General features: G+C 37.8%; 2 protein-coding genes across 7 annotated transcripts in view; one reads left to right on the top strand and one right to left on the bottom strand.

Annotated features, from left to right (window-relative positions):
* LOC127561895 (tubulin polyglutamylase complex subunit 2-like) overlaps positions 1–27592 on the top strand; it is an 877998-nt gene that overhangs the window by 35376 nt on the left and 815030 nt on the right. The gene's annotated exons all lie outside the window — the stretch shown is intronic.
* LOC127561877 (aquaporin-7-like) lies at positions 335–27258 on the bottom strand. Of its 4 annotated transcripts, none has more exons than XR_007953564.1 (10): positions 26838–27258; positions 25368–25411; positions 17759–17815; positions 12817–12949; positions 7550–7676; positions 6871–7008; positions 5244–5362; positions 1993–2210; positions 714–919; positions 335–423 (listed from the first exon to the last, which is right to left on the bottom strand). XR_007953564.1 is itself a non-coding variant. In XM_051997207.1 (10 exons), exons 2-10 carry the CDS (start codon positions 25391–25393, stop codon positions 403–405), a joined length of 1050 nt encoding a protein of 349 aa, XP_051853167.1. In that variant the 5' UTR covers positions 25394–25411; positions 26838–27256; the 3' UTR covers positions 335–402. The 4 variants fall into 4 exon arrangements, 3 of the variants coding, with proteins under 3 accessions (XP_051853167.1, XP_051853153.1, XP_051853160.1); XM_051997207.1 differs by having other exon boundaries at positions 714–924; positions 26838–27256; XM_051997193.1 differs by having other exon boundaries at positions 335–924; positions 26838–27251.

Here is a 27592-nt window from a genome sequence, read left to right as displayed (position 1 = left end):
TGATCACCCTGGCTAGGTAATTTAAACTCTCTGGGTCTTAGTTTCATCTATAAAATGAGAGGGTTGAACTAGGTGACCCTTACATAATCAAGCTCTATATCTGCGGTGCTAGAATCCCCTGATCTCCCATTGTGTTCCAAATTCCACCATTGGAGAATTAATGGAGGCATTTATACAGAGCCTGGCTGACCCTTTACAGGGATGATTCCTGTGATCCCTTTAAAAAGAAATCTAAAACTATGATTCAGTCATTTGGTTTGAAGCTTTGATTTCTTAAGTATCCTCTTATAAACTGCAAAGTTCCCTGAAAGAAAGACCAACCTTCAGTCCCCAGTACCTCAAGATGTATGAATTTTATTAGACACTTTTTCTCCAGGCCAAAAGGTTGCAAGATTGGGACTCCTAGGTGGAAGACTGAAGGGTCTGAAGGATACAGAAAAAAGAAAGTAGTTTTAGGGATTGCTCTTTGGGGAAAGAGTGTTCTAGTCCAACAACACTCAAGGAAGAGAAGCTTCCATGGGATGACTTTATTTGTCTCCTTGTCACATAAATGTCTCATCTTCCTCTTGGACTTTGTGAGAAATATTCTTATGTAAAACAGTAAGAGAGGAAGCCGGAAGGGGACGGCCAACACGAGGAGATGGGGGATCATCCATATTTGAGTGAGAAGACAGGGGAGGCATAGGTGAATGATGAGACGAGGGCACAATCACCTTCTGCTTCGGGGACTGCTGGGGCTGCATAGGCTGCAGGGACTGCAGGGGCTGCAGGACTCGAGGAGGCTTAGGTGTCGCAGCAACCTCTGAATTTCGGTCTCCCTGATGTCGATGACTTTGTCCAATAAGGAGTAGGTAGATAATGGCTCCCATGAGGGAGCCTAATGGTGGAGCAACCACAGGGACCCACCACCAGCTCTCTGCTGCTCTGCAAAGGAGACAGAAAAGTCAAGAATGAGACTGAGACAGGTGAGAGGACCCCAGGGTCCTCAAGAGCCAGATCACATTTAACCCCACACACACACCCTAACACATTCCAGTCAGAGTCCTCAATTTTATATGCAACAGAGGTGGCCCTACTCTAAATAGGGATAATCCCATGGGGTGAGGAGGAAAGAGAAATCTATCACAGCTGGGAAGGAGCTTAGAAATTAAGTCTGTGTTCTCCCTTTTTTTAACAGATAGGAGAATCGAGGATGGAAGAGAGCAAAAAAGCATCTGCCTACAGTTATATGACTAATTACTCCAATGGCTAACATGGTAGAAATTTCCAGGCCCATTACACTAGGATGGGAACATACTTGAACATACAAATGCAGAAATCAGGGGAGGAGAAATCCCCGGCACATTGGAGGAAAAACATCTGCTGCTGTATAATTTCAATGTGGATAACTGAGAGCTGTATTTCTTACACCTCTCGCAGGCTAATTTTGATATAATGCCTTGTCTAAGAAAATCCTGCATGTTAAATACTTCCTCACACAACTTCCTAATGCCACATAAGGTCTGCAAGAATGAAAAATCTAGTAACTCCTCCATCAATCTGCTTCTGGGCAATATTCCGTGTTAATACAATTCCAGACATCTGAAATTCTTCCTTCATTGTCAGAATATCTAGACAATGCCAGACATCCCTTGGTCTCCCGGTCATCTCAGGACCTGAAAGTTGACATTTGTTTTTCCTGATCCTAAGATTGGCCCTTGGTCTATTATATAATATATTCTACTCTGTCTCTTATGTGACAGGAGCTTCGTGGACCAAGTCATTGTGGGGTACAGAGTTTGGCTGAGGGAAACTAAGTCTGTATCTAAATGATTAAAGAGAGCCAGTCTTGTAATGAGGAAGATTGGGTCTGACATGTGTGAGCTATGTAGCCATGAGAAAATCATTTAAACTGTCAGAACCCAAGTTTTGAAGTTGAGGCATTGGCAGGGTAGGGGAGGCTGCTCAGGAAATGTTTATTACATTGAACTGAATTGAATGAAATTTAATTACGTAAAGACTTCATTTCCCCAGCCTGCTATGCTGGTAAAGATCCTTGGTGGCAGGTCTCTGGATGGATTGATGGCATAACCAGTGTTCATGCCCAGTGACAATCCTATTGTGATCACAAGGACACCTATGACCAAAGGATGGGTCCCTTGCAGAGCCGGGCAGTTCTTCTTGTCATTGATGGCCAACAGGCATACCTGGAGTATCCCAGTTAAGAATATCTATGGAAAACAAAAAAGAGAATACTTCACTTCAGGGAATACCTGAAAGAACTTGACCAGAGAAGCAGCATAGCAAACTTAGGGCTATCATTTCCACTTGTAGTGCTGAGCACTAAGTACATGCTAGGGACTGGAAGAAGAATTTAGTAAGGGGTTAAGAGCTCACAAATGAAATCTCAACACAAATATTATTCATTCATTCATTGCTTCATTTTTCATTTGTTCATTCATTCAGCAAACAGTTATTAAATACCTACTAGGTATAGATAGAGAACCATGCTAGGGATAAAGAAAATAAACGAGACAGCAGGAGCTTATAATCTAATATAAGAGATGGAACAGTATATATAAACATGATTCAAATTTGAGTATGATTAGTTCCTAGAAGAAAACAGGTTTAGTGGAAAGAACACCAAATTTGGGGTCAGAAGATCTGTGTTCAAATTCAGGCTCTTCCACTTAATATCTCTGTCCCCTTGGACAAATAATTTCATCTTTGTAAGATTGAGTTTCTTCATTTGTAAAATAAGAGGGTTGAGGCAAAATGATCTTTGAAGTCCCTGCTGCAAGTCCTAAATTGTATTATATTATTTCATTTCTCAGAACCTCAGTTTCCCAATTTGTAAAATGGAGATAATAATATCTGCCCTGTCAGCCTCATAAGATAGTTCTAAGAATCAAATGAGATAAGGTTATGTGTAAGTGCTTTGCATATTATAAATCACTATGTAAATTTAAGCTATTAGCATTACTATGAGAAATAGTTTCACCAAGAGAATAGAGAGATGTATTTAAGTTATGATTATTAACCCAGGTGCATAAAGACCTGGGATTCAGGTTCTACCTCTGACATGGACTTCAGACAACAGTCTAAGAATATAGGTTGTAGAATACTTAGAGATTTGCATTAGGAGGGGGAATTTCAGAACATATATTCTGACAAACACCCCCCAACACACACACACACACACACACACACACAATGTGCCATGAAAGATTCAAGAAAGAAGAGTTTGCTTCCCAATGAGGGTATTAGGGAAGATTTCTGTGAGGTGATAATATCTCAGAATAAAGGAAGGTAGTTTCAGAAAAACCTGGAAAGACTTGTATGAACTGATACAAAATGAAGTAAGCAAAACCAGAGAACACTGTACACAGTAACAGCAACACTGTACAATGATCAACTGTGAATGACTTAGCTATTATTCTGATCAATACAATAATCTAAGTAAATCCAATCTAATCCAATCTGATCCCAATACAAGGTAAAAGCACTATTCATGTGGTTACTTAATACATATACCTGCCATGTACAAGGCATTGCACTAGGGGCAAGGGATATAGAAACCAAATTAAAATAGTCCCAACATTTACATTCTACTTGACACTGTGTAAATATTTATTTGAAGGGGAATCGGGAAGACTTCCTGGGAAATGTGATTCATGATATACAGAAGCACAAGTGAGGAGAAAGTTCATTCCAGGAATGGGGCACAGAGAGAAGAGATGGAATAGTAAGTTTTAGGGGAAAGTAAATAGGACAGCAGGCTTGAAATGAGATCGTATAAAAGAGAATAATATGAATTAAACTTAGTCAGGCTGAAGCCAGCTTGCGAAGGACTTTAAAAACTAGACAGAAAAGTTTGTAGTTTATTCCTAAAAGTAATAGGGAAGTGGCTAAAGGTTTTTGAATAACTGATGCTTTAGGAATATCAATTTGGTGAGACATTAATACACTGCTGGTGGAGTTGTGAACTGATTCAACTATTCTGTAGGGCAATTTGGAACTATGCCCAAAGGACTATAAAATCATACATATTTTCTTTAACCCAGAAGTGCCCCTACTAGATTTGTATCCATAAGAGATCGATTTTAAAAGAGGAGGTGAGGGGAAGAAATATATGAATACAAAATATTTATAGCAATTCTCTTCTAATGGCAAAAAATTGGAAATTAAGGGGATGCTAATTCCACATCAGACACACCTCTATTAAGGTGATCTCGGCAAGTCACTTAATCTCAGTTTCCTAAACTGTAAAATAGAGATAATAACACCACCTATTTCCTAGGGTGTGGTTGTTAGGATCAAATGACATAATATTTCTAAAGCATTTAGACATAATATTTCTAAAGCATAAAGCACATTTAGCACTAAATGCTTGGCACATAGTAGGTGTTTAATAAATAGTTGTATCCCTTCCTTCTTTCTTTCCTTCCTGGGCCAGATTCTTGGAGAACACCTACAGTGGAACATAGATGACCCTTCTCTTACTACCCAGATACTACCCATGATTTTCTTGATCTAACTCAAGTGCTAGTCATTAGTTACTCTCAAAACAGTCTCCCTCATTGATTGTCTCTTTCTCTAGTTTCTTCCAAGCTCCCAAACTCAGATTCTTGATGATAGGCCAATATGCAGTGCTCTTTGTTCTGAGGATGTAAATCCTGTCTCCCCTTCAAGACCACATGACCTCCAAGCTCCTTCTCATCTGCCCAGAACCGGGAAGGGCTCAGTTTACTTATTTCCTTCTTATAGAGGACAGAGCAGTGTATGAAAATTAATGAAATTAATGAAAGAATTTCAGTTACTGTGATAAACAAGTAAATGAATAGATATTTCAGGGTCAGAGGGCTTCTTGGGACTTCCTGGATGATATACTTTCTCTGCCTTTACCCAGAGACAATTTTATTCAGTGGACAGTAGTGTTGCCCCTCTGTGCACATGTTCAGAAGAGGATTAGAGTTGAGCCTCCAAATGGGCAGATTTGGTTTTGAGGGGAACTTCTTTTAAATACTGCCCCCCCCCCTTCCCAGACTCCAACCTCATTACCATTGGACACATTAACACAGTAGAGAATACAACAAAAGCCAAGTTTTCTGTGTCCAGAAGACCCAATATTATACATGTAAAAGTATTCTAGGAGAATCCTTGAACCTCTCCCATTATCATTTGAAGGTTCCCTAGTCCCTTAGTTCCTACCCCACTCTATCACTTCTCCCAACTAGATTCTGAACCCCTCACTCACCACTGACCTCATCTATGAATCCCCTCCACAGAGTCATATAGGAGGCAGGATAAGTAGCAAAGATGCCTGCAGTTGCCCGGGGTCCGGTTACTGTCAGATTCCCATCTGTGTACCGTAGGAGTGCCTCTGGGAAGGGAGAATAAAAATCAAACCCATTAGCCTTGGACTGTTATTGACCCATAGCAACTAAGACTCTAAGATTCATATCCTTTCCCCTACCACAACACCACCCTCCCTTCCCCCCAAAGTCAGCTAAGAAACTAGGGTTTAGCAGGTAGAAGGAAATGAGACAGTGGGTAGCCTGAGTCATTTTCTTTTCTATGTTACCCCTATAGTATTGGGGGCATACAACTTGAAAGATGTAGAATATATTACAAGAATCATCTATCTGGGATTGAAGGAAGCAAATAGAACCTTTTAAGAAGTGAATGCTCTCTTTAAATCAGGGCAGCCCAATACCATCCATTTCAAGATGGAGACACAGAGGTGAAGGGAAAAGAATTGATTTAGAATTCTTGAATATCAGAACTTAAAAGGAATTTAGAGTCAGAGAGTGGGACATAGATCGACCCTTCTCTTATTACCCCGATCCTACCTGTGATTTTCTTGATCTAACTCAAGAGCTAGTCATTAGTCAACCAAACTGATATTCCTAAAGCACAAGTTGCTCATAAACCTTTAGTCACTTTCCTATTACTTTTAGGAATAAAATACAAACTTTTCTGTCTGGTTTTAAAGTCCTTCACAATCTGATTGCATAGCAGTTCTCTTCTCAGGGCAAAAAAATTGGAAATTGAGAGGATGCCCATCAATTGGGGAATGGCTCAATAAATTATGGTATGTGTTTGTGATGGAATATTATTGTTCTATGGGAAATGATAAGCAGGATGCTCTCAGAAAAGGACTTGGAAAGTCCTCTATGAACTCAAGCAAAATGAAATGTTCCATATACAAAGTAATAGCAATGTTCTGGTATGACCAGCTGTAAATGACTTTGCTATTCTCAGCAGTACAATGATTCACAACTACTCTTATTATGAAGGACCTGTGTTGAAAAATCCTATCCATAACCAGAGAAGGAACTGATTGTGTCTGAATACAGATTGAAGAATTTTCTCTCTCTTTCTCTCTCCCCCCCTCTTTCCCTCTTTCTCTCTCTCTTTCTCATCACACATACTCACATATACATTCTTTGTCTCTCATTCTCTCTCTTTCCTCTCTCTCTCTCTCTATCTCTCCCCCCCTTTTCTCCCTCTTTTTCTCTAGCTCTTGCTCTTTCCCTTTTATTTTTCTTGAGAATTCTTCTTTCACAACATGACTTTTATGAAAGTGTTTTGCATAACTTCACATGTAGTTTCTTAATTGTGGGTGAGGATAAAAGAAAACCTAGAATTCAAAAAAAAATTTTAAAACATATAAAAAATTTTAAATTTAATGGGAAAATATTAAACAATCAAATAAAAAACCCCCACCCAAATTTCTAAAAAAACACACAACTCCCCTTCTCCCCCCAATATATCCCAAATCTTCCTGCCTGGTTCATATCTGCAAAAAGTCATAGAGAAATATACACCAGACTAAGAGCCTAGTGCTCTGTTTATAGGACTTCTAGATTCTACTCGTGTGTCACTTACGATAGAAAAGACCATATATGGTAGCTGATGCTAAAAAGGATCCACAGCACTGTGCCACTGTGTAGACAGGAAACTTCTTCCAGGGCATCTGACCCAGGACACAGCTTGTGAAGGTAAGAGCACTGTTCATATGAGCACCTAGAGAAAAGAGAATAAGCAATGGGGCTTGAGGATTAGGGGAGCTTGGTCTGAAATACCTCCCTAATGTCAACCAACCCAGATTGATGAAGTAGGTTGGAACACTTTTCCAAAGGGTCATGTGATATAGGTCCCAGACTGGGGGAAGGGGAAAAAGGAGGGGCAGAAAATTGAGGAGGGAATTTAGGAAAGAGATCTAGGGCTAGAACTTTCAGAGAAATTAGTGAGGGGGAAGGGGAAGGAGAATTTAGGAAGGTGATAGTGGGCTACCTGGAATAATTGGCAGTCATTAAGGAGGTATAGTTTTTTTGGGTGGACTGAGAGGTCCTTAGAATTCTTACTTTGGATCTGAAAATGGTTTCGTTTTGGAGGAAAGAAAAGGGAATAGTTTATGTAGACAACTAAGACGAAGGGGTGTGTGTGTGTGTGTGTGTGTGTGTGTGTGTGTGAGAGAGAGAGAGAGAGAGAGAGAGAGAGAGAGAGAGAGAGAGAGAGAGAGAGAGATGTTTTAGGAGCAGAGTCTGATGTCCTAGATACTTACCAGAGATTCCCCCAGCCACATGAACCCCCATTACAACACCAAAGCCAAATCCCAAGTTGATGCTGAGGTATGTCCCGTAATTATTCTCCCCAAGAACTGTTTGGGCCACAGACCCCAAACCAAACACCTGGTTCAAAAAAAAGAAGAGGAAAAACTTGAGACCTCTTGATCCTGATGTCAGGTAGTCACCAATCCTAAGATTGTGCTGTATACAGGTTCCACCCCCCCTCCACCCTTAAGGAGCCCTGAGATTGAGTGGCCCAAAAGGGATAACCAGAGAGCTTTAGGAGGACAGGACTTACTCATGTCCCTCTTCATCCATCTTCTTCCCACCTGCATTCCAACATCTCTCAAAAAGGTATTCACTGCCCCCACCTTGCCATGCTCTTAGCAATGTCTAAACACTTAGATTTTGATTGTGATCTCAACAATCCCATCTCTATACAGCCCACCTCAAATCCAGTTCCTTTTTTTCCAGTGGTGACCCCTTTAGGCCACCATGCCTTCTCTCCTTTCCTTCCCACTACCCAGGTAGCAAGATAAGGAAGAGCTTTTCAGGGAAAGCACATAGGAGATGATGAATAAATATGTATTTGTTATTGAAAAGAGGAAAAAAGCTAGGAACTGGAAAAGGTCATTCCCCTTCCATAGAAACAACCACCAAGCCCGAACCCTTTTATACCCTCTGCTCAGAATCCCCATAAACCTAAGGGGAATTGTCTTTCTAATGAAAATCAGACATAAAAGAAACTAGTTGGTGGGGAAAAAGAAACAAGACAGTATCTTCCATTTTACTAACCCAACCAAAACTCCTTCATCTGAATAGGCCTTGGATTCATTTCTAAACTTAATCAAAACACAGTAAGTACATCAGACCTGCTCTGACCAAGGTGTGAAACACAATGAAACCAAGTTGAGGGGAGCTAAGGGGGAAAGTGATCTATATAGAGTTTGAAAATTTGCTTCTATTAGGTATAATAACCCACAAGATAATTTGTACCTTCACTGTGCATGTGTATACATGGACTTATCATGAAATATATATGCCTTTGCCAAAGAGTAGACTTTTTTTCAATTGATATTTATCCCTAATTCAATTTCATCTTCTTAAGTTCAACTCATCATCATATCCCATAAAGAACTTTTTTGGAGGGATTGTAATTCAGTCCTTCAACATAATAATTCTCTTTCCCAACTTTACAACAGCTATAAATTTGATGAGCATGCAAGTTTTCAAATTAAGTGAAAAAAAAGTAGGCTAAGGTAGTTGGAAAATCACAGAATCTAGTATGATTCTTATGAGGTTAAGATGGGAAAACAGAAGGAGGCGAACTATTTTTTTTCCCAAAGAGCAATAGAAAAAATGCAGATCTGAAAGGCATATTCTGTACCTTAGGTTCCAAGGTTAACAGCCCCCATGGGACTGGAATTCTTTAGTATCAATGAGTAACTCCCCCTTGATGGTGGAAATGGTAAGAGAGGATTTAAATCTGAGAGAGTAAGTAGGGACGAGATTGGATCCAGTGCCCATCAATTGGAGAATGGCTGAATAAATTCTGATAGATGAATATTATAGAATATTATAGTTCTGTAAGAAATGACCAGCAGGAGGATTTCAAAGAGGCCTGGAGTGACTTACATGAACTGATGCCAGTGAAATGAACAGAACCAGATCTTATACACGACAACAACAAGACTATATCACAATCAATTCTGCTGGAAGTGGTTCTCTTCAACAATGAAATGATTCAAAGCAACTCCAATTGTTCAGTGATGAAGAGAGCCATCTACACTCAAAGAAAGGACTGTGGGAACTGAGTGTGGACCACAACATAGCATTCTCACTCTTTCTGTTGTTGTTTGCTTGCATTTTGTTTTCTTTCCCAGATTTTTTTTTTCCTTCTTGACCTGATTTTTCTTGTGCAGCAAGATAACGGTATAAATATGTATACATATATTGGATTTAACATATACTTTTAACATATTTAACATGTATTGGGACTAATTGTCATCTAAGGAAGAGGATGAGGGGAAGGAGGGAATAATTTGGAACAGAAGGTTTTGCAAGGGTCAATGTTGAAAAATTACCCGTGCATATGCTTTGTAAATAAAAAGCTTTCATTTAAAAAAAATTAAAATTAAAAAAAATAAAAAAAAAAGAGGATTGGATCCAGACACACTCCTTGATAAGCCTCATCTTCCTGGGGGATTTAGGATGAGTGGAGATGACTGGTTATCTAAACTAGCTCCCCTCTCTTTTCTTAGCCTTAAATAACAAGAGGGAGCGAGGGAGCAGCTAGGTGATGTGGTGAATTGAGCAATAGGTTTGAATTCAGGAAGTTCAAATCCAAATGCAGATTACTTACTACCCTGTGGATTCATCACAAAGAGTTGGACACAGCTCAACAACAACAACAACAACAACAACAACAACAACAAAGGAAATTTTTTCTCCCATTTGCAAAAATCTCAAGGAAATATGGCAGCTGCTATCCATTATCTTAATCCGTTCCTGCTGACCATTAGACCAGTGAATTGTCTAGGGACAGTAGCTCCTCCCTCCCTCTTCCCCCTCCCCTCCCACCCTGATTCTGTACCAGGTGTGCAAGAACACTGATTTGGTGTCCAAAGATGTGGGTTTGAAATGTTGCTTCCTACCTATGAGTTCTGGGTCATGTCAGTCAATTTTTTTTTCTCTCTGCCTCTGTTTCCTCATCTGTTAAAAGGAAATAAATGTCCTGCCACCTTTACAGGATTATTGAAGCTCTGATGAGATGAGATGGGAAAACCTTTTTGAAGAAATATATGTTGATTGTTCTTCTTCCCCCTTTTTTTTTCTTCCCTTGCCTACCACTTTCAGAAATATTGATTCAGAGAGGAAACATTGCTTCTTGGAAGCAATGCCATGTATTGTGAAGTATTTTGTGTTCCAATTCATGAAATTCTAAATCTAGACCTCCACTCCAAAAGTCAGTTTTTACTATTTTTAATTTTATGACACCCCTATTACCCTGGATGCTGATTGCTTTTGAGAACTCAAAAATCCTTCTCCTAGGATGGGATACACTTCTAGAAGGGAGAAATTTTTCTCTCCAAGAAAGTAGTCTTCTAATAAGCAAAATCTCCCCACTCCAAATTCATTATAAGGCCCCACCTCTTACCCCAGTCACCTTGCCCTTCCTTTCTTCCCAAGGCAGGTCCTTTCTACTCCCTGCCCCAAGTCACTTCTTTTTTTTTATTTATTCTGTTCTCTGACTGCCTCTACTCTTGTTGAAAAACTAAAGAAATTACTATTCCCTTCACAGTTCATCTAGGGACTGGATGTGATGCATCTCCAATATCCCTACGTCTCTTATCTCCTGTCTTCACATTCCAATAACTTCCCATATCCTTTACTATAAAAAATATGATTTATATAAAGTGGGTCATAGAATTTAGTCCATGAGTAACGAGAACTATTAAAGCACTGCATTATTAATGCCTTACATTTGTATAAGCATTTTATAGCTAAAGAAACTGAGACTTATCCAAAGTCACAGAGTATAAGAACAAGGACTCTAAATCAGTTCATGAGTGCTATAGTTACTGTTGTTCTTCCTTCTTGAAGATTACCTCAGGAGGTGATACCATGCTATACAAGTGAATTGAATTTAATGATGGAGGGCTATGCAAAGTTACCTGCCTCACTTTCCCTTCTGGAGGCATGGATATAAATTTTTTTTAAAGATCTTGGGGGAAAAAAAAGGAAACTTCCACTAGATAGTTTGCCAATAATTGGAATTCACTATGCCCAAAACTACACTCATCATCTTCCTCATCAAATAGTTGCTCTACTTGGATTTTCTGTATCTATTTATATAGCATCACCATTGTCATCATATCAGTCACCCAGACCTGAGTGCTCATTCATCCTTGACCATTCCCTCTGACTAATCTCTCCTATTTAATAACCAAGTAGTCAAATCCTGGTGTCTACCTCCAAAAAATTTCTCTCATTAGTCCCAACTTTTTTCTATTCAGATAGTGTGATTTCATGTAGATCCTCATTACCTTCTGACCATACTATTGCAGTAGCAAACCAATTAAATAATGTCCAAGCCTCCAATCTGAATTCCTCTCAACTCATCTGTCATATCACCATCAGACTAATCTTCCCAATGGATGGATTTCTCCATTGCTCAACAAATAAAATCCAGTATCAAGTTTGTTCTGGCCAGTAACCAGTTTTTCTGGCCTCAACAGACCTTTTCAACCTTATCTTCCAATGGTTGCCAGCCATCAGTTTCTTCATCTAGGTCAATCTCACATTTCCATCATGTGTTCTCCTGTCTTTAACTTTTTGCTTGATCCTTCCCTCATTAAGCACCCACCTTCACCCCTCCTATTTGTTCATCTAAATGCTATACATTTTGTGTATACTACAAGTTCAAGTACAATGCTGCACTATCATTCAGAATAACTTTTGGAAATAATTGTTGGATTGGTTTTATTCATTTGACATCGAATGATTTTTGCTTTGTTGGAATGGACTAGAATTAATAATATACTTTTTGTTCATATGCATTACCAATAATGCTTCAGAAAAAATAAAGAAATCTTACTAAGTGTTCAGAAATGTAAGCTTTTAAAACTATACTTGATTACGATTTGACTATACAGATTTACACTATAACAATAAAAATATATTATGTAATATTTAATAAAAGTTAAACAAACTTTTCAACATTCTATGCAAACTCTTAAAAAATAAATAAATGCTATACATTCTATTCATTCAAGCTTAAGCTCAGTCTTAATTCTTCAGGGAAGCTCTCTATTACTACCCAACTAATACTGACCCTTCTATTATCAGAACTCCTATAGCAGGGATGGCATTCTAGATGTTGTTCACATATTAGCTTATGGTGTACTCTAAATTTCAAATGCGTGAGTCTTGTCTTCCCATCAGACTGTGAGTTTCCTTTGGACTATATTATGTCCTACGTTAGACTAAACTTTTGTCTCCTTTTTCTCAGCATTGTGAAAACTCTGTTTTCAAAGGTACCAATGTTCCCTTGAGGTATCTTTCCTTCGTGGGAAGCTACAGGGACAGTACCCACAGCTCTTATCTTGTTTCCCCACACCTCTTAGCCCTCTCTTTCATTGGAGATAAGAAAATGACTATTACCACTGCCCCCTTTCCTGTGACCAAGATGGCTCCCTCCCCCCTGACTCAGGCAGAAAGAAAGAAGGAGGAATGGTTCCCTCCTTCAGCCTTGGCTTCTCACCATCATGACATATGTACTTATGAATTCAGCCAAAAATTCTCTCATCATGTCTCCCCGCAAAGCATCTTGCATGCGCTGCATCATATCACTAGATGTTTGTAGTCTCCTTAAGGGTTGGTGTCTGGGTTGAATTCTGGAGAAGCAGAGAGAGAAAGAGGAATTAGGTGCAAATGCCTGGATTAGTGTTCTTTGCCCTCTCAGATTCTCTTTTAAGTTCTTTTCCTGCTTTACACCCATCCAGTTAAAGCTTAACCTTCCCCACCCACACCCACCCCTCCAGAGTCACTCCCCCCACGTATGCTTGGGGCTCTCTTGTGCAACAGACAAGCTCTTAGAGTGTGTCCAGCTCTGTGTCCAGCACAGTCTCTGGAAAGAACAATAGAGAGTTCATGGGAAAAAGTTAAGGACTGTTGCTGGGACTTAGTCAAGATTTACCTTCCTCCTGTTTACATAGTGTGGTACTAGAGTAAAGAAGAAAAGTTTTAGCCCATTTGGCAGAGGGGAAGGATAAGATGGAGGGTAGCTAGGTAGTGCAGTGGATAGTGTGCCAGGCCTGAAGTTAGGAAGACTTATCTTCTGAATTCAATCCAACTTCAGACACTTTCTAAATAATGTAACCCTGGGCATACCTAATCCCATTTGCCTCAGTTTCCTCATCTGTAAAATGAGCTGGAAAAGGAAATGGCAAATCACTTCAGTATCTTCAGAAAACCCCAAATGGGGTCACAAAGAGTCAGACCGCATAAGACTGGGCAGAAAGTCTGCAGCCAGCTAAGAAAAATAAGAAAAATCTCAAAAGATATGTGGGAGACCTAGAAGGAAGAGGAGGTAGTGGAGGGTAGTAGTAGTGAAATAGGGTCTCCTATCTGATTGTCTGACCATCTGATTGAGTGGCTTACATGTCATGCTATATTTAGCATGACATAAACTATAGCTTTACTATAACTATAACATAAACTATAGTTTAATAAAAATATATTGTGTAATATTTAATAAGAGTAAATACATAAAATAAACTTAACACAACACTATGCAAACCCTTAAAAATAATCTTGCCTGATTCTTCAGCTTCCTCTCTGAAGAGGAGTATTAATTTTTGCTCAATGCTGAATTTTCTCATCTCTGATCAAATCTAATATCCTCTAAACTCCATTCCCCATTCCTCACCACACAATTCTTTATGCACATCCACCTCAACTCTACCACACCTCAAAATCCCAACCCAAATGCCATCCATTCCTTCCATACTGTGCCCTCTCGAATGCCTGTTCCATAAGCAACATATTTCCCTTCATTCTAAATCTTTTCATCTTCTAGCAATCATTGAAACCTGACTCCTTTCTAAGGACACCTTCTACTATGGTTCTTCTAAACCTTTTCATCTTTTCTAAAATCTCCTATGGTTTCCCTTACCCCACCCTCTCACTTGAGAACTTAATTTCTTATTTAACAGAAAAAAAATTGAGGCTGTTCACTATAAGCTCCCTTTTCTCCCCCTTTCTCAGATGACTCAGATGCCTTTATACTTGTCTTGGTTCATTATGTTTGCTGAGGAGAACTGAATCAGTCATAGTTGATCATCACACAATGTTGCTGGTACTATGTACAATGTTTTCCTGGTTCTGTTCATTTCATTTTATGTCAGTTCATACAAATCTTTTCAGGTTTTTCTGAAATCTGCCTTTTCATAATTTCTTATTGTATTATTATATTCATATATATATTATATTCATATATATTATTATAATCATATAGCACAGCTTGTTCATCCATTCCCCAATTGAAGGGCATCCCCTCAGTTTCCAATATTTTGTCATCACAAAAAGAGCTATAATAAATATTTTGTACATGTAGGTCCTACCCTTTTTATGATCTCTTTGGGATACAGAGTTTAGTAGTGGCATTGCTAGTTCAAAGACTATGCACAGTATGGGTGGTCTTTTGCTCTTCCGAATAATTGGATCAATTCACAACTTCACCAATAATGCATTGGTATCCAAATTTTTCCACACCCTCTCCTAGCACTTTCCTTTTTTGTCATATTGACCAATTTGATAGGCATGAGGTAATATCTCAGAGTTGTTAAATTTGCATTTCTCTAATCAAAAGTGGTTTAGAGCACTTCTTTATATGCCTATAGATAACTTTGATTTCTTCATCTGAAAACTGCCTGTTCATATTCTTTGACCATTTATCAATTTGGAAAATAGCTTGTATTCTTATGAATTTGACTCAGTTCTCTATATTTTTGAAAAATGAAGCCTTCATCAGAGACACTTGCTAAAAAGATTATTCCCAGATTTTTTTCTTTCCCTCTAATCATGGTTGCATTGGTTTTGTTTGTATAAAACCTTTTTAATTTAAATCAAAATTATTTGCTCTGTATCTTGTAATGTTCTCTCTCTTGTTTGGTCATGAAATTTTTCCCTTTCCATAAATCTGAAAGATATACTATTCCTTGTTCTTCTAATTGCTTATGGTATCTCATATTCTATTTACTTCCCTTGTTTGTTTCTTATTTACTTTTTTGGTTGATCAAGTTCTGAGAGAGGAAGTTAAAGTTCCCCAACTAAAATAGCTTTGCTTTCTATTTTCTTCTTGTCATTCACTTAACTTCTTTAAGAACTTGGAGACTAGTGTTTCTACTGGGTCTATATCCCAAAGAGACCTTAAAAGAAGGAAAGGGATTCTCATGTGCAAAAATGTTTGTGGCAGCCCTTTTTGTAGTGGCAAGAAACTGGAAACTGAAAAAAGCCCATCAATTAGAGTATGGCTGAATTATGACATATGAATGTTATGGAATATTATTGTTCTATAAGAAAATATCAGAAGAATGATTTTAGAAACGCCTGGAGAGACTTACATGAACTCATGCTGAGTGAAATGAACAGAACCAAGAGATCATTGTACATGGCAACATCATTATTATACAACAATCAATTCTGATAAATTTGATTCTTTCCAACAAGGAGACAGGTCCAATGATCTTGTGATGAAGAGAGCCATCTAGAGAGAGGACTGTGGGAACTGAATGTGGATCACAACATAACATTCTCACTTTATTTGATGTTGTTCACCTGCATTTTGTTTTCTTATTCATTTTCTTTCCTTTTTGAGCTGTGCAGCAAGAGAATTATATAAATATGTTTACACATATTGGATTTAAAATATATTTTAACATGTATAACATAGATTGCTTGCCATCTAGGGAGGGAATGGGGGAAGAAGAGGGAAATCTGAAACACAAGGCTATGCAAAGATCAGTGTTGAAAAATTATCTGTGCATATGTTTTGAAAATAAAAAGTTTGGGGCATCTAAGTGACGCAGTGGATAGAGCGCCAGCCCTGAAGTCAGGAGGACCTGAATTCAAATCTGGCCTCAGACACTTAACATTTCCTAGCTATTTGACCTTGAGCAAGTCACTTAATTCCAATTACATCAGCAAAAAAAAAAAAAAAAAAAAAGCTTTTAAAAAAAGGAATTTGGATGCTATAGGATTGTGGGGATTGAACATGGATCACAATATACTATTTTCACCTTTTTTGGTTTTGTTTGCTTGCTGGGTTTTTTTTTTCCTTTTTTGATTTGATATTTCTTGTACAGCATGATAATTGTGAAACTATGTATAGAAGAATTGCATATTTGACATATAATAAATTTCTTTCTGTCTAGGGGAAGGGGTGAGAGGAAGGGAGATAAAATTTGGAACACCAGATTTTGCAAGGGTAAATGTTGAAAACTATATCTTTGAATATATTTTGAAAATAGAAAGCTATTATTTAAAAAAAAGAATTTGAATACTATGATGCTAGATAGAAATATGTATAGAAGAATTGCACATGTTTAAACTATATTGGATTGCTTAGTGTCCAGAGGAGAGGGGGAGGGAAAGAGAGAGAGAAAAAATTGAAACATAAGGTTCTGCAAAGATGAATATTGAAAACTATCTTTGCATATATTTGGAAAAATGAAAAGCTATTCAAACTGTTTTTAAAAATAGGACAAACATTCTCTTTCAAAAAATTAAATTTAACTTTAAACATAAAAGAGGGAAAGAAGAATTTGGTACATATATGGTAACTACTGATGTTGCTTCATTACCTATGAAGATTTAGTTTCCTTCCTTATCTCTTTTAATAAGATCTATTTTTGCTATTACTTTGAGGATCAGAATTTTTACCCCTGTTTTTTGTTTTGTTTTGTTTTGCTTTACCTTCAGCTGAAGCATAATGCATACTGCTTCATCCCTTTGCCTTTACGCTGTGTGTATCTATCTGCTTCAAGTCTGTTTCTTGTCAGGCAACATTTTGTATGATTCTGTTTTTTGATCCACTCTGTTATCCAGTTCTGTTTTATGGGAGAGTTCATTCTATTCACATTCACAGTTTTCCTATGCTTCCTCCTGTTTGTCTTCTCTTTTCTTTCGATTCTTCCTTCCTCTCACCAATATTTTTTTCCTATCTACTACTTCCTTTGATCTACCCTCCCTTCTGTCAGTCCCTTCCATTCTTGCAACTTTATACTTAATCTTCTCACTCCTATCTTCTCTATCAGCTTAAATTTTTATATTCAACTGATTGGGTATATTACTCCTCCTCCTTGAAGTTAATACTGATGAGAGTAGAGGTTTCAAGGGATATTCATCACCTATCATCGCATCTCCCCATCTACTCCAATAGGTTTGTCTTCCTCGCCTCCTTCAGGTGAAATAATTTACACCATTCTACCTCTTCTTTCTGTACCCACAGTACTCCTCTTTCTCATTCCTTAATTTTTTAAAAAAATCTTTCCCTCAAATTCACTTTATACCCATGCCCCCTGACTATATATATTTCTTCTAAGTGTACTATTAGTGATACGATTTTTAATTACAAATGTCATCTTTTTTATAATAGCTCTTTATTTTTCTGAATATATGCAAAGACAGTTTTCAACATTCACCTTTTCCAAAAACTTGTGGTCCAATTTTTTCTTCCTTTCTTCTCCTTCCCCAATTCCCTAGACAGCAAGCAATTCAATATATGTCAAATTTGTGCAATTCTTCTAAACATATTTCCATATTCATCATGCTACACAAGAAAAATCAGATCAAAAGGGGAAGAGGAAAACATGAAAAACAACAAGAAGCAAACAAACAACAAAAGTAAAAATACTATGCTTTAATCCACATTCAGTTTCCATAATTCTCTCTCTGAATGTGAATGGTTCTTTTCTTTCCAACCAAAGTCTATTGGAATTGCCTTGAATCACCAGCAAATATCACTTTCTTGTATATAGATGTAAACAGTTTAGCTCTATTGAATCCCTTATGTTTTCTTTTTCCTTTTTACCTGTTTATGCTTCTCTTGGGTCTTGATTTTGGAGGTCAGTTTTTTTTTTTAATTCTGATCTTTTTCTCATGAAAATTTGAAATCCTTATACTTCATTAAATGACATTTCCCCCTCCCTTCCTTATTATACTTAATTTTGCCAGGTAAGTTATTCTTGGTTGTAGTTCTAGCTCCTTTGCTTTCTGGAATATCATGTTCCATGACCTTCAATCCTTTAATGCAGTTGCCAACTCATGTGTAATCCTGATTGTGACTTCCTGATGGTTGAATTGTTTCTTTCTAGCCACTTGTATTTTTTACTTGATCTGATAGTTCAGAAATTTGGCTATAATCAGAATTTTTATTTTGTAGTCTTTTTTCCTAGGGTTATGTGTGGATTCTTTCAATCCTTATTTTGCCTTTTTTGTTCCAAGACATCAGAACAGTTTTCCCTGATAATTTCTTAAAAGATATTATTCAAATCCTCCTTGTGACTATGATTTTCAACTAGTCCAAGTATTCTGATATCGTCTCTCCTGAATTTATTTTCTAGATGAGTTTTTCCCCATGAGGTATTCTACATTTTCTTCCATTTTTAAAATTCTCTTGAACTTGTTTGATTGCTTTTTGATTTTTCATAGAGTCATTAGCTTCTACTTGTCCAATTCTAACTTATAAGGTGTTGTTTTCTTCAATTAGCCTTTATTTTCTTTTCTATTTAGCCGATTATATTCTTTAAAAGTGCTTATTTTCTTCAGTGAAGTTTTGTATCTTCTCTATTTGGCCAGTTTTACTTTTTAATCAGTTTTCCAACCTGTTGTCTTTTTTTTTTCTTTTCTTTTCTCTTTTTGGACAAAAAAGGATTTTTTTTCTCTCTTTTTTTAAATTTTAATATCTTTTTATTGATAGAACGCATGCCAGGGTAATTTTTTACAGCTTTATCCCTTGCACTCACTTCTGTTCTGATTTTTCCCCTCCCTCCCTCCACCCTCTCCCCCAGATGGCAAGCAGTCCTTTACATGTTGAATAGGTTACAGTATATCCTGGATACAATATATTTGTGCAGAACCGGACAGTTTTCTTGTTGTACAGGGAGAATTGAATTCAGAAGGTATAAATAACCCGGGAAGAAAAACAAAAATGCAAGCAGTTTATATTCATTTCCCAGTGTTCTTTCTCTGGGTGTAGCTGCTTCTGTCCATCTTTGATCAATTAAGGCTCTCTTTATCGAAGAGATCCTCTTCCATCAGAATACAAGGGATTTTTATTTTGACATCTGAATAAGTGTTGACTCTTCAGGACCCAGCCTTTGGCATCTTTACCAACTTATTCATCAGCTTGTTGCACTGTGTTCTTTCTCAGAAGCATAAATACCATCCAACATTTTCTGATATCCTTGTTTTTGACTGTGGTGGCTTGTTAGATCATGACAGCTAAATCTGATGCAAATTCAAAATCATTTCCTTCAAGAATTAACTCATCTTTTTAGGCTTGGGAAATAGCACAAATATCCCCTCATCTCATGTGCAATCTTTGAATATATTTTTCACAGAAAAAATTTCTGATTTCTACAAGTAAGCCATTTTTGTCAATAACAACTTTGATGGGGAAATGAACAGTCACAGACCTCATCTTGTAACGAAAACCTAGGGTAACAACTTTGGTTATGTTTTGTACATAATTATAGATTGTGCACATGATTGAAAGTTCTTTTTGATTTTCCTGCTACTTGTCTACCTACCCGGAGTCTTTTTTCCTTCTCCCTAAAAAGACTGAGTTCCACAATGATACAATTGAAATTCCTCCAAAGGATTCCTCTGACCTTCTTCTCTCTTTTTTTAAATTTAATTTATTTTTTTATTTAAATGTTTTATTTTCAAAACATATGCATGGATAATTTTTTAACATTGACCCTTGCATGGCCTTGTGTTCCAAATTTTCCCCTCCTTCTCCCCATCTCCTCCCCTAGATGGCAAGCAATCCAATATATATTATACATGTTAAAATATATGTGTAAATATATATATGTATGTATATCCAATATATGTATATATATATTTATATCCAATATATGTATATAAATCCAGTATATGTGTATATATATATATATATATATATATTTCCACAATTATCTTGCTGCACAAGAAAAATTAGATTAAAAGGAAAAAGAAAATAAATAGAAAACAAAATGCAAGTGAACAGCAGCAAAAATAATGAAAATACTACCTTGTGAACCACACTCAGTTCCCACAGTCCTCTCTCTGGCTGTAGATAGTTCTCTTCATCATAAGATCATTGAAACTTATTTCCTTTTTTTCATAATTCTCTTACATCCACTATCATTTCTTTTCCCAATTTTTTTTCTACCTCTCTTTTACAATTTTAAGCTTCTTTTTCAGCTCTTATGTGAATTCTCTCTGGTCTTAAAATCACTTTCCAGTTTTCTTTGGGGTTTTGCCCATAGGTGTTTTGACATTGTTGTCCTCTTTCTAGTTGTGTTTTTGTCTTCTCTGTCATCATAATAACTTTCTATGGAAAGATTCTTTTTTGTTGTTGCTCTTATTTTTCAGGTAGTGTTGAGGGATTTTTTTTCTTTCTTTTAAATTTGAGCTCTGCTCTCAATGTTGAAGGAGTACTGTTCTTGTGCTAGTGGCTGCAATCCTGACTGTTTATCTAGTGCTGATGTTACCCCAAAGCCCCAGGGGCCCCTCATGTCTGATCCTGTGCTAAGGGATGGGGTGGAGTTGCGGGTGATTATTGCTGCTAAAGGTTGTAGGGATCTGACAGCTTGCTTGGTGCTGAGCTGGGCTCCTAGTACTGATGACTGCTGTGTGCAGGGACTTAATGGAATATTTTCCACATTTCCCTGGAGCTACACTGAGACACATGATGGTCTGGCAGCTGAAGGATGCTTGCTTACCTGGAATTGTACTAATGCACATTCTCTCACTCACTTCTTAAGCTTTTACAATTCAGCTTTTGACTTCATCATCCACCAAAACTTCTCTCTCCAAAATTACACGTGATCTCTTAATTGTCAAACTCAATGATCTGTTCTCAATCCCCCTTCTTGACCTCTCTGCAGCCTTTGACACTGTTGATCACTCTTCTGCTTGATACTGTCTTCTTTCTAGGTTTTCAGAAAACCATCTTCTTTTGGTTCTCCTACCTAGCAGATTAGTCCTCCTCAGTATCCTTTGTTGGAGTCGTCTCCAGGTCACTCTCTCCTACCCTTCCACAGGATTCTGTCTGGGCCCCCTTTCCTCTTTCTTTGCTTCCATTCTCTTTTCTTCTCTTTTACCTCTATGCTCCTGGTGATCTCTTATCAGCTCCCATGGATTTAATTAACATTTCTCATTTGATGATTCTCTACTATCCTAACATTTTTGCTAACCTCTAAAATTAAGCCTTTTTTTATCTTGCTAGGACAAAACTGAGATTGTATTCTACTAACATAGCCTTTGACATTCCAGGACCATTTCCAGGACCATATCTAGGACACAATGATTATTGATGCCATTATCAAAATTTTATTCAACAAGAATTTGTTAATTTAGGCACCAAACAAATTCTATATTCTAAATGCTAATTTGGGATATGAAGTTATTAATAAAATCTTATGAAGAAAGATAGTGAAAGATTAGAATGATTCATAAAAGAAATGGTGAGGAAGAAAGTGAGTTTATAGAGAACTAGGTAAGAGAGAAAAACTGCATTTAATAATAAAACCAGAAGAAAAACAATGGCTATGACAAAGGTAAAAAAAAATTGTCAATTTCCATAACAAATAATTCTTTCCATCAGGAGAGTGGAACCACCATACTAAAGTCTCAGGACAGTCCCACATACAGTGCATGAGGAAATGAAAATGGCATTCAAAAGCAAAGAAAGACACACACAAACAAAACCAAAAATGGAACAAGCACATGGACCAGAACAAGTACCCATGGAGGAGGGCCACACTGGAAACAAAATGATTTCAAGGATGCTGAGGAATCATTTCTCTGAATTCCCATGAAAAAGGAGGACATGTTAAATCCTTGGAAAAATTCATTGTAAACAATTGAGAAAATTTCAGTAACTACATGCTTTCTTTCTGATTTATTCTTATGGAAATAAATCAGATATTTATCAGGGGCATCCTTGACAAAAAAAAAAAAAAAAGGGAAAACAGTAAGTTTTCACAGAGGATATTCTAGATCAAACTGCATTTTTATAGCCACACAATTACCCCCAAAATACAAAGAATAGAAATTTTCTATTCCACTAATTCCACTGTGCTCATTTTTTGTGGATTAAATAAAAACTATTTGATTCAATGGTTAAAGGTTAGCATCCTCTGACGAAGTGTCTCCCATGCATAGGTTTAAATAATACACACTTCCTTCATGCATGAAATGACTTTTTTTTAAAATAACTTTTTATTGACAGAACCTATGCCAGGGTAATTTTTGACAACACTATCCCTTGTACTCACTTCTGTTCCGATTTTTCCCCTCTCTCCCCTCCCCCACAGATGGCAAGCAGTCCTATACATGTTAAATAAACCACAGTATATCCTAGATACAATATATGTGTGCAGAACTGAACAGTTCTCTTGTTGCACAGGGAGAATTGGATTCAGAAGGTAGAAATAACCCGGGAAGAAAAACAAAAATGCAAGCAGTTTATATTCATTTCCCAGTGTTCTTTCTTTGGGTGTAGCTACATGAAATGACTTCTTTTAGCTTTCCCCTGATTATTCACATCAAGTGAGACATGTAAGTCAATGAGATATGCCCTACGCTAAAGGTCTTTGCCACTGTGAAGGATGTCTAACACAGAATGCAAATAAAAAGATTCTCTTTAGAGATTGTGAAATTTTCCAAAGGTCCTTATCTATGAATTTCTGAAACATGGTAGAGCCATCTTAAATGAGATCATAATCACTCCAAAATATTTGGCCTAATTGTCCACATGGACAAAAAACAGTCATAAAAGTAGAAGAATAATCTCTATGATAGGCATTTAGGTAGATAATTGTAAGGATTATTATTGGTGGTGATGATGCAATGTGTTATGTTGTGTCCAGATATTCATGGCCCCATATTTGGGGATTTTCTTGACAAAGACACTGGAGGTTTGCGATTTCTTTTCCAGTGTTACAGGTAAGGAAACTGAGGCAAACATGATTAGGTGATTTGCCCAGGATCACACAGCTTATGATGTGTCTGAGGCTAAATTGAATTCAGGAATATGGGTCTTCTTGACTCCAGGCCCAGCTGGACAGGCCCTCTGTCCACTTCAACACCTAGTTGCCCAATTGTAAGAATAGATAACTATGATTTTATTGTGTAGGGAGCTCCCAGGTCAGGAATCTGCATGTACCAATGCAGGCCAGAACTTTCTGGACAATTTAAAGAATCTTTGAGAATTGCTCATAGGCAATTAGGTGGTCCAGTTGTTAGAGCACTGGCCCTAAAGTTAGGACTTCCTAGATGGGCAAGTCACTTAACCCCAATTGCCTCAGCAAAAAAAGAGAGACACAGACACAGAAACACAGAGACGGAGACACAGAGAGACAGAGATAGAGACAGAGAGAGAGAATTGCTTAGGACACAGAAGTTAAGGGACTTGTCCAGTGTCAGTCAAAAGTGAGCCTTGAACCCAAACCAAGCTTTGAAGCCAGCTCTCTATCCATGATGACAGTTTTCCTCTCATGCATTTACAGAACTGGCTTATTAGAATATACATCTTAGAGGATCACTGCAAAGGGCAAAGAGCTGGGTCCAAAATTCAACAGTAGGAGAAAGGGAACTTTGATGGCATCTGGGGAATTGTGCAGTGTTGTTAATCTTTCCAACTTCCTCCCTGAAACAAGGGCCCAACTTTATAACAATAATAATCTTCCAGTAAGGCTGTATTGCTATGAATCATGGAATACAAGAAGTTGAAGGTCACATAAAATGCAGGGGGTGGGACGTATGCATGATCTGGCAAGGGACTATTCACTGTAACCTTAGATGAAGTGTACAAATAAAGTGGCATAAACTATCAAAGAAGTGCATTACCAAAAGAGGATGCAGGCCAGCCTTGCATCAAAAGCTAGGCATTGACCACTTTTCAACTTGAGTTTGAAGTGCTAATTGGATATCTTTTCCTCCATAAAATGAGAGATTTGACTGATGGCATCTGGGGTTCCTTCTGACTCTACATTTTTAAGCTTAAGAATCTTTATCTCCTGTGGGCTTTAGTCTTTCTCATCTGTGCAAGAAGTTTCCTAGAGGATAACTCCCCCCAAGAGACCACTAGATTTTTGTCCAAAAATTGATAACAAGCCAAGGATGAAATAGAAATGGAAGTTCGTAGCTAGAGATTAAAATCTGGGACCATCTGAACAAAAGAGCTCATTCAAGAACATCCAGAGACAGAAGACTAGATCACTTGTACTACCCAAAGGAGAAAATGGGGAACCACATACAAAATTTGTCAACCAGCTGAAAAATTAACCACTTAATTTCATCTATGAATTCACAAGTAAGTCTTTATTGAAGCCCTTCTCTGCACTCACTCCCACTCTCTGCTACTCTTTGGATAAGATATCAAAAAAAGACAGACCTATTATTTTGAGGGACTCATGGTTCATTTGGAAAAAAGAAATTCACACCCAGTGAAGAGATAGTATAACAATTCAGTTCAAAACCATGTGACCAAACTAACCAAGGTCAATGAAAGAGGGGCAATGGGGAAGAAGGAAGACGAAAAAGATCAAAGTGAAAGAGGGGCCAACATGGACCCTTTCCACTAAAAGAAGGTTAAAATTCAGGGGGAAAAGAGACTGGTGACACATAAACCAGGGATGATAATAGCAGCTCACATTTCTATATTGCTTTAAGATTTCCAAGGCACTTTACATATATTATTTCATTTCATCCTTATAACACCCTAGGAGGTAAGTTGATATTAATATTATCCCCATTTCCACATAACAAGATGTTGAGTCTGAGAAAGGTGAAATGGTTAAATTGGCCAGGGTCATACAGCTAGTGTCTACAGCAGGATTTGAAATGGGGATTTTCTTGACTCCAAGTCCAGTGCTCTATCTATTAAATCCCCTAGCTGTCAAACAAACTGTTATAAAGTGTCTTTTCTCACACTTCCCCCTGTTATCCTATTCTTCTCTTCAGTTTCTCTCAGATCTATTAAAAGTGAAAGAGATGAAAAAGAAATGGGGAAGATAAGGGACAATTAAGACGACTCACCGTCTTTGTTGAGTATTGGATTCCATAGTGTAGTTATTTTCACTCTGCAAGGACAGAAAAGAAAAAAAGGAACATTAATTTGGGAGCCTTCAGAGAGCCTTGGTGGTCTTTCATCTCCATCCCACCCTCACCTCATTACCCATTTTTGAGCAAAAATCTAGTGGTCTCCTGGAGGAATTGACTTCCAGGAAGCTTATTGTACAGATGAGAACGACACTAAGACCAGCAGAGGATCAGGCCTTATATTCCCAAGCACCTGAGGGCATCAGGTTAGAACCATTCTCTCAAGGCCTCCCTTCTAAATTCTCTACCAGGCTCCAAAGGCATGGATACACATTATACTCCGGATTCTTTTCCTGGACTCTCCATAAGCTTCATCCCCTAAGCTTTCCTAACAAGGCTGCCTTGGGAATTTATACCAAAAAGGAAACAAGATAGGATTCTTGGAATTGTATTCTGCTTATGGAGAAATGACTTTAGGGTTTGGTCTGTGGGAGTTAGGGTTGAAGGAGATTGCTTTTCCCATCCATGGGGCAAGAAATCCTCTTTTTAATATAACTTCAATTTCTCTTGCTGCTAAACTGCTAAATCTTCAATCTTCCTCCCTTTTCCCCTAGTAAACTGATGGGCTGGAATCTATGACCTTGCCTCAAGACAGTATCACCTTCACTCTCTTCTAAAGAGCTACAGTCCCACTATTTTCCTCCCAAATCTGCCAGGACAGCAGACCATCCAACCCTTCTCTTAAACTGTGCAGTGAAATCACATCTCTCAAACTCTGGGCCCAAGGCCCTTCCTTTCCCTAACATCCTCAGTCTATTAAAAGCTATCCTAGGTGAAGCTCCTCTTTAAAAAGTTTCCTTTTCCCTTTCTCTGTCCAGATCATTACTACCCTCAAAATCATAACTCCTTAGAGAGAGGTAATTTAGATGGTCTAATTCCTCTTCAGTCATCTCTTTCATGTCTGAACAATTCTCATACCCCCTTTTTTTCAACGTATCCAGGGGACCAGAGGACTGGAAATTCTGGTTACCCACCCCTTTAATAATAACACCCCACACTTGTAGAAACTTCATGCTTTCCAAATACTGTAAAATCTATTATCTCATCTAATCTTTATGATAACCCAACATGGTAAGTAGATTACTAGCCCTATTTTACAGATAGAACACAGAGTTTAAGTTTTTCAATCAGTGAAAAGGTCTAGAACACAAATATCCTGTTTCCTAATCAGGTATCTTTCCTCTATACCTCACATACCCTATATTTTTGTGTACTTAGGTAAGAATTATTTTCTTTTCATTATCTATTTTTTTTTAAATGATACACATCTGGTACATATAATGGAGAGATAAGCATAATTTGCTTCTTTTTTGCACCTCCTTTTGCCCAAGAAAAAGGCACACAAAAATCCTGCAAGAGATAGCTAACTCAAAACAACTTTCACTAATCCTTCTGCCCCTGGCTTACCTTATAGGCCTGAGTCTGGGCCTGCTGCTAGTTTAGTTCCAGTTTCTTTCTTCTGTATTCTTAATTCCCATAAATAATAATTCTGGAGATATAACTGGTACCCCCAGAATTGGATCTTCCATAGAGAGGGCTCTCCCTGGTGTACCTTAGCCTATGACTCTTAGGCTCAGGAAATCAGAGGAGGTTTGGTCCTTCCTGTCTCCTGAACTGTTTTGATACTTGCCCAGGGTCCAGTGCCTCTTAGACACACAAAGAAGAGGGAGGCCGTGTCCTAGCTGCCTCTCTAGGGGAGAGGTCAGTGAGACAGAGGTATTAATAGTTGCTCTTGAGACACATTAAAAAGCCAGGCAGCCAAAATAACATGGCTCTGAGACCTAGCACTAGCTGTTCCACTTTTTCCCCCAAGAGGGGGTCCAGGTACTGTGAAAACAAAATACCCAGGGAAACAGTTTGCCTCATCTCCCTTTGTGAGGTCAGTATCATAGTCTCATGCAGAGGCTGAGGTCATAAAATCACAGCATTTGAGCCCTCAGGGACCTCAGAGGCCAAGTCCATCCTACACAGAAACAAAAATGTCTTCTATGAATTTCTCTTCAGCCTGTTTGAAGACCCCTGGTCAAAAGAAACCCATCATTCCTTGAGATGGTCCATTTTGTTTTTTAATAGCTCTAAGTATTAGGAAAATTAAATAGCCCTAATTATTTGGGGGGCTGCTAGGTAATGCAGTAGAGAGAGTGTCGGGCCTAGAATCAGGA

Source organism: Antechinus flavipes, chromosome 1, assembly GCF_016432865.1.
Source record: "Antechinus flavipes isolate AdamAnt ecotype Samford, QLD, Australia chromosome 1, AdamAnt_v2, whole genome shotgun sequence".
In the NCBI taxonomy this organism is placed as follows: domain Eukaryota; kingdom Metazoa; phylum Chordata; class Mammalia; order Dasyuromorphia; family Dasyuridae; genus Antechinus; species Antechinus flavipes.
The sequence above is the reverse complement of the archived record's forward strand: the minus strand, read 5'-3'. Positions and strand labels throughout refer to the sequence as shown.

What these genes read in the sequence shown, in the direction of transcription:
- LOC127561877 (XM_051997193.1), bottom strand. Translation starts at nt 25,393, where the DNA reads ATGGAATCCAATACTCAACAAAGACG. An exon ending in TCCAATACTCAACAAAGACG is followed by an intron (nt 17,816 to 25,367) that starts GTGAGTCGTCTT and finishes CTTGCTGTCTAG; the next exon opens with GGAATTGGGGAAGGAGAAGA. An exon ending in TAAGTACATATGTCATGATG is followed by an intron (nt 7,677 to 12,816) that starts GTGAGAAGCCAA and finishes TTTTTGAACCAG; the next exon opens with GTGTTTGGTTTGGGGTCTGT.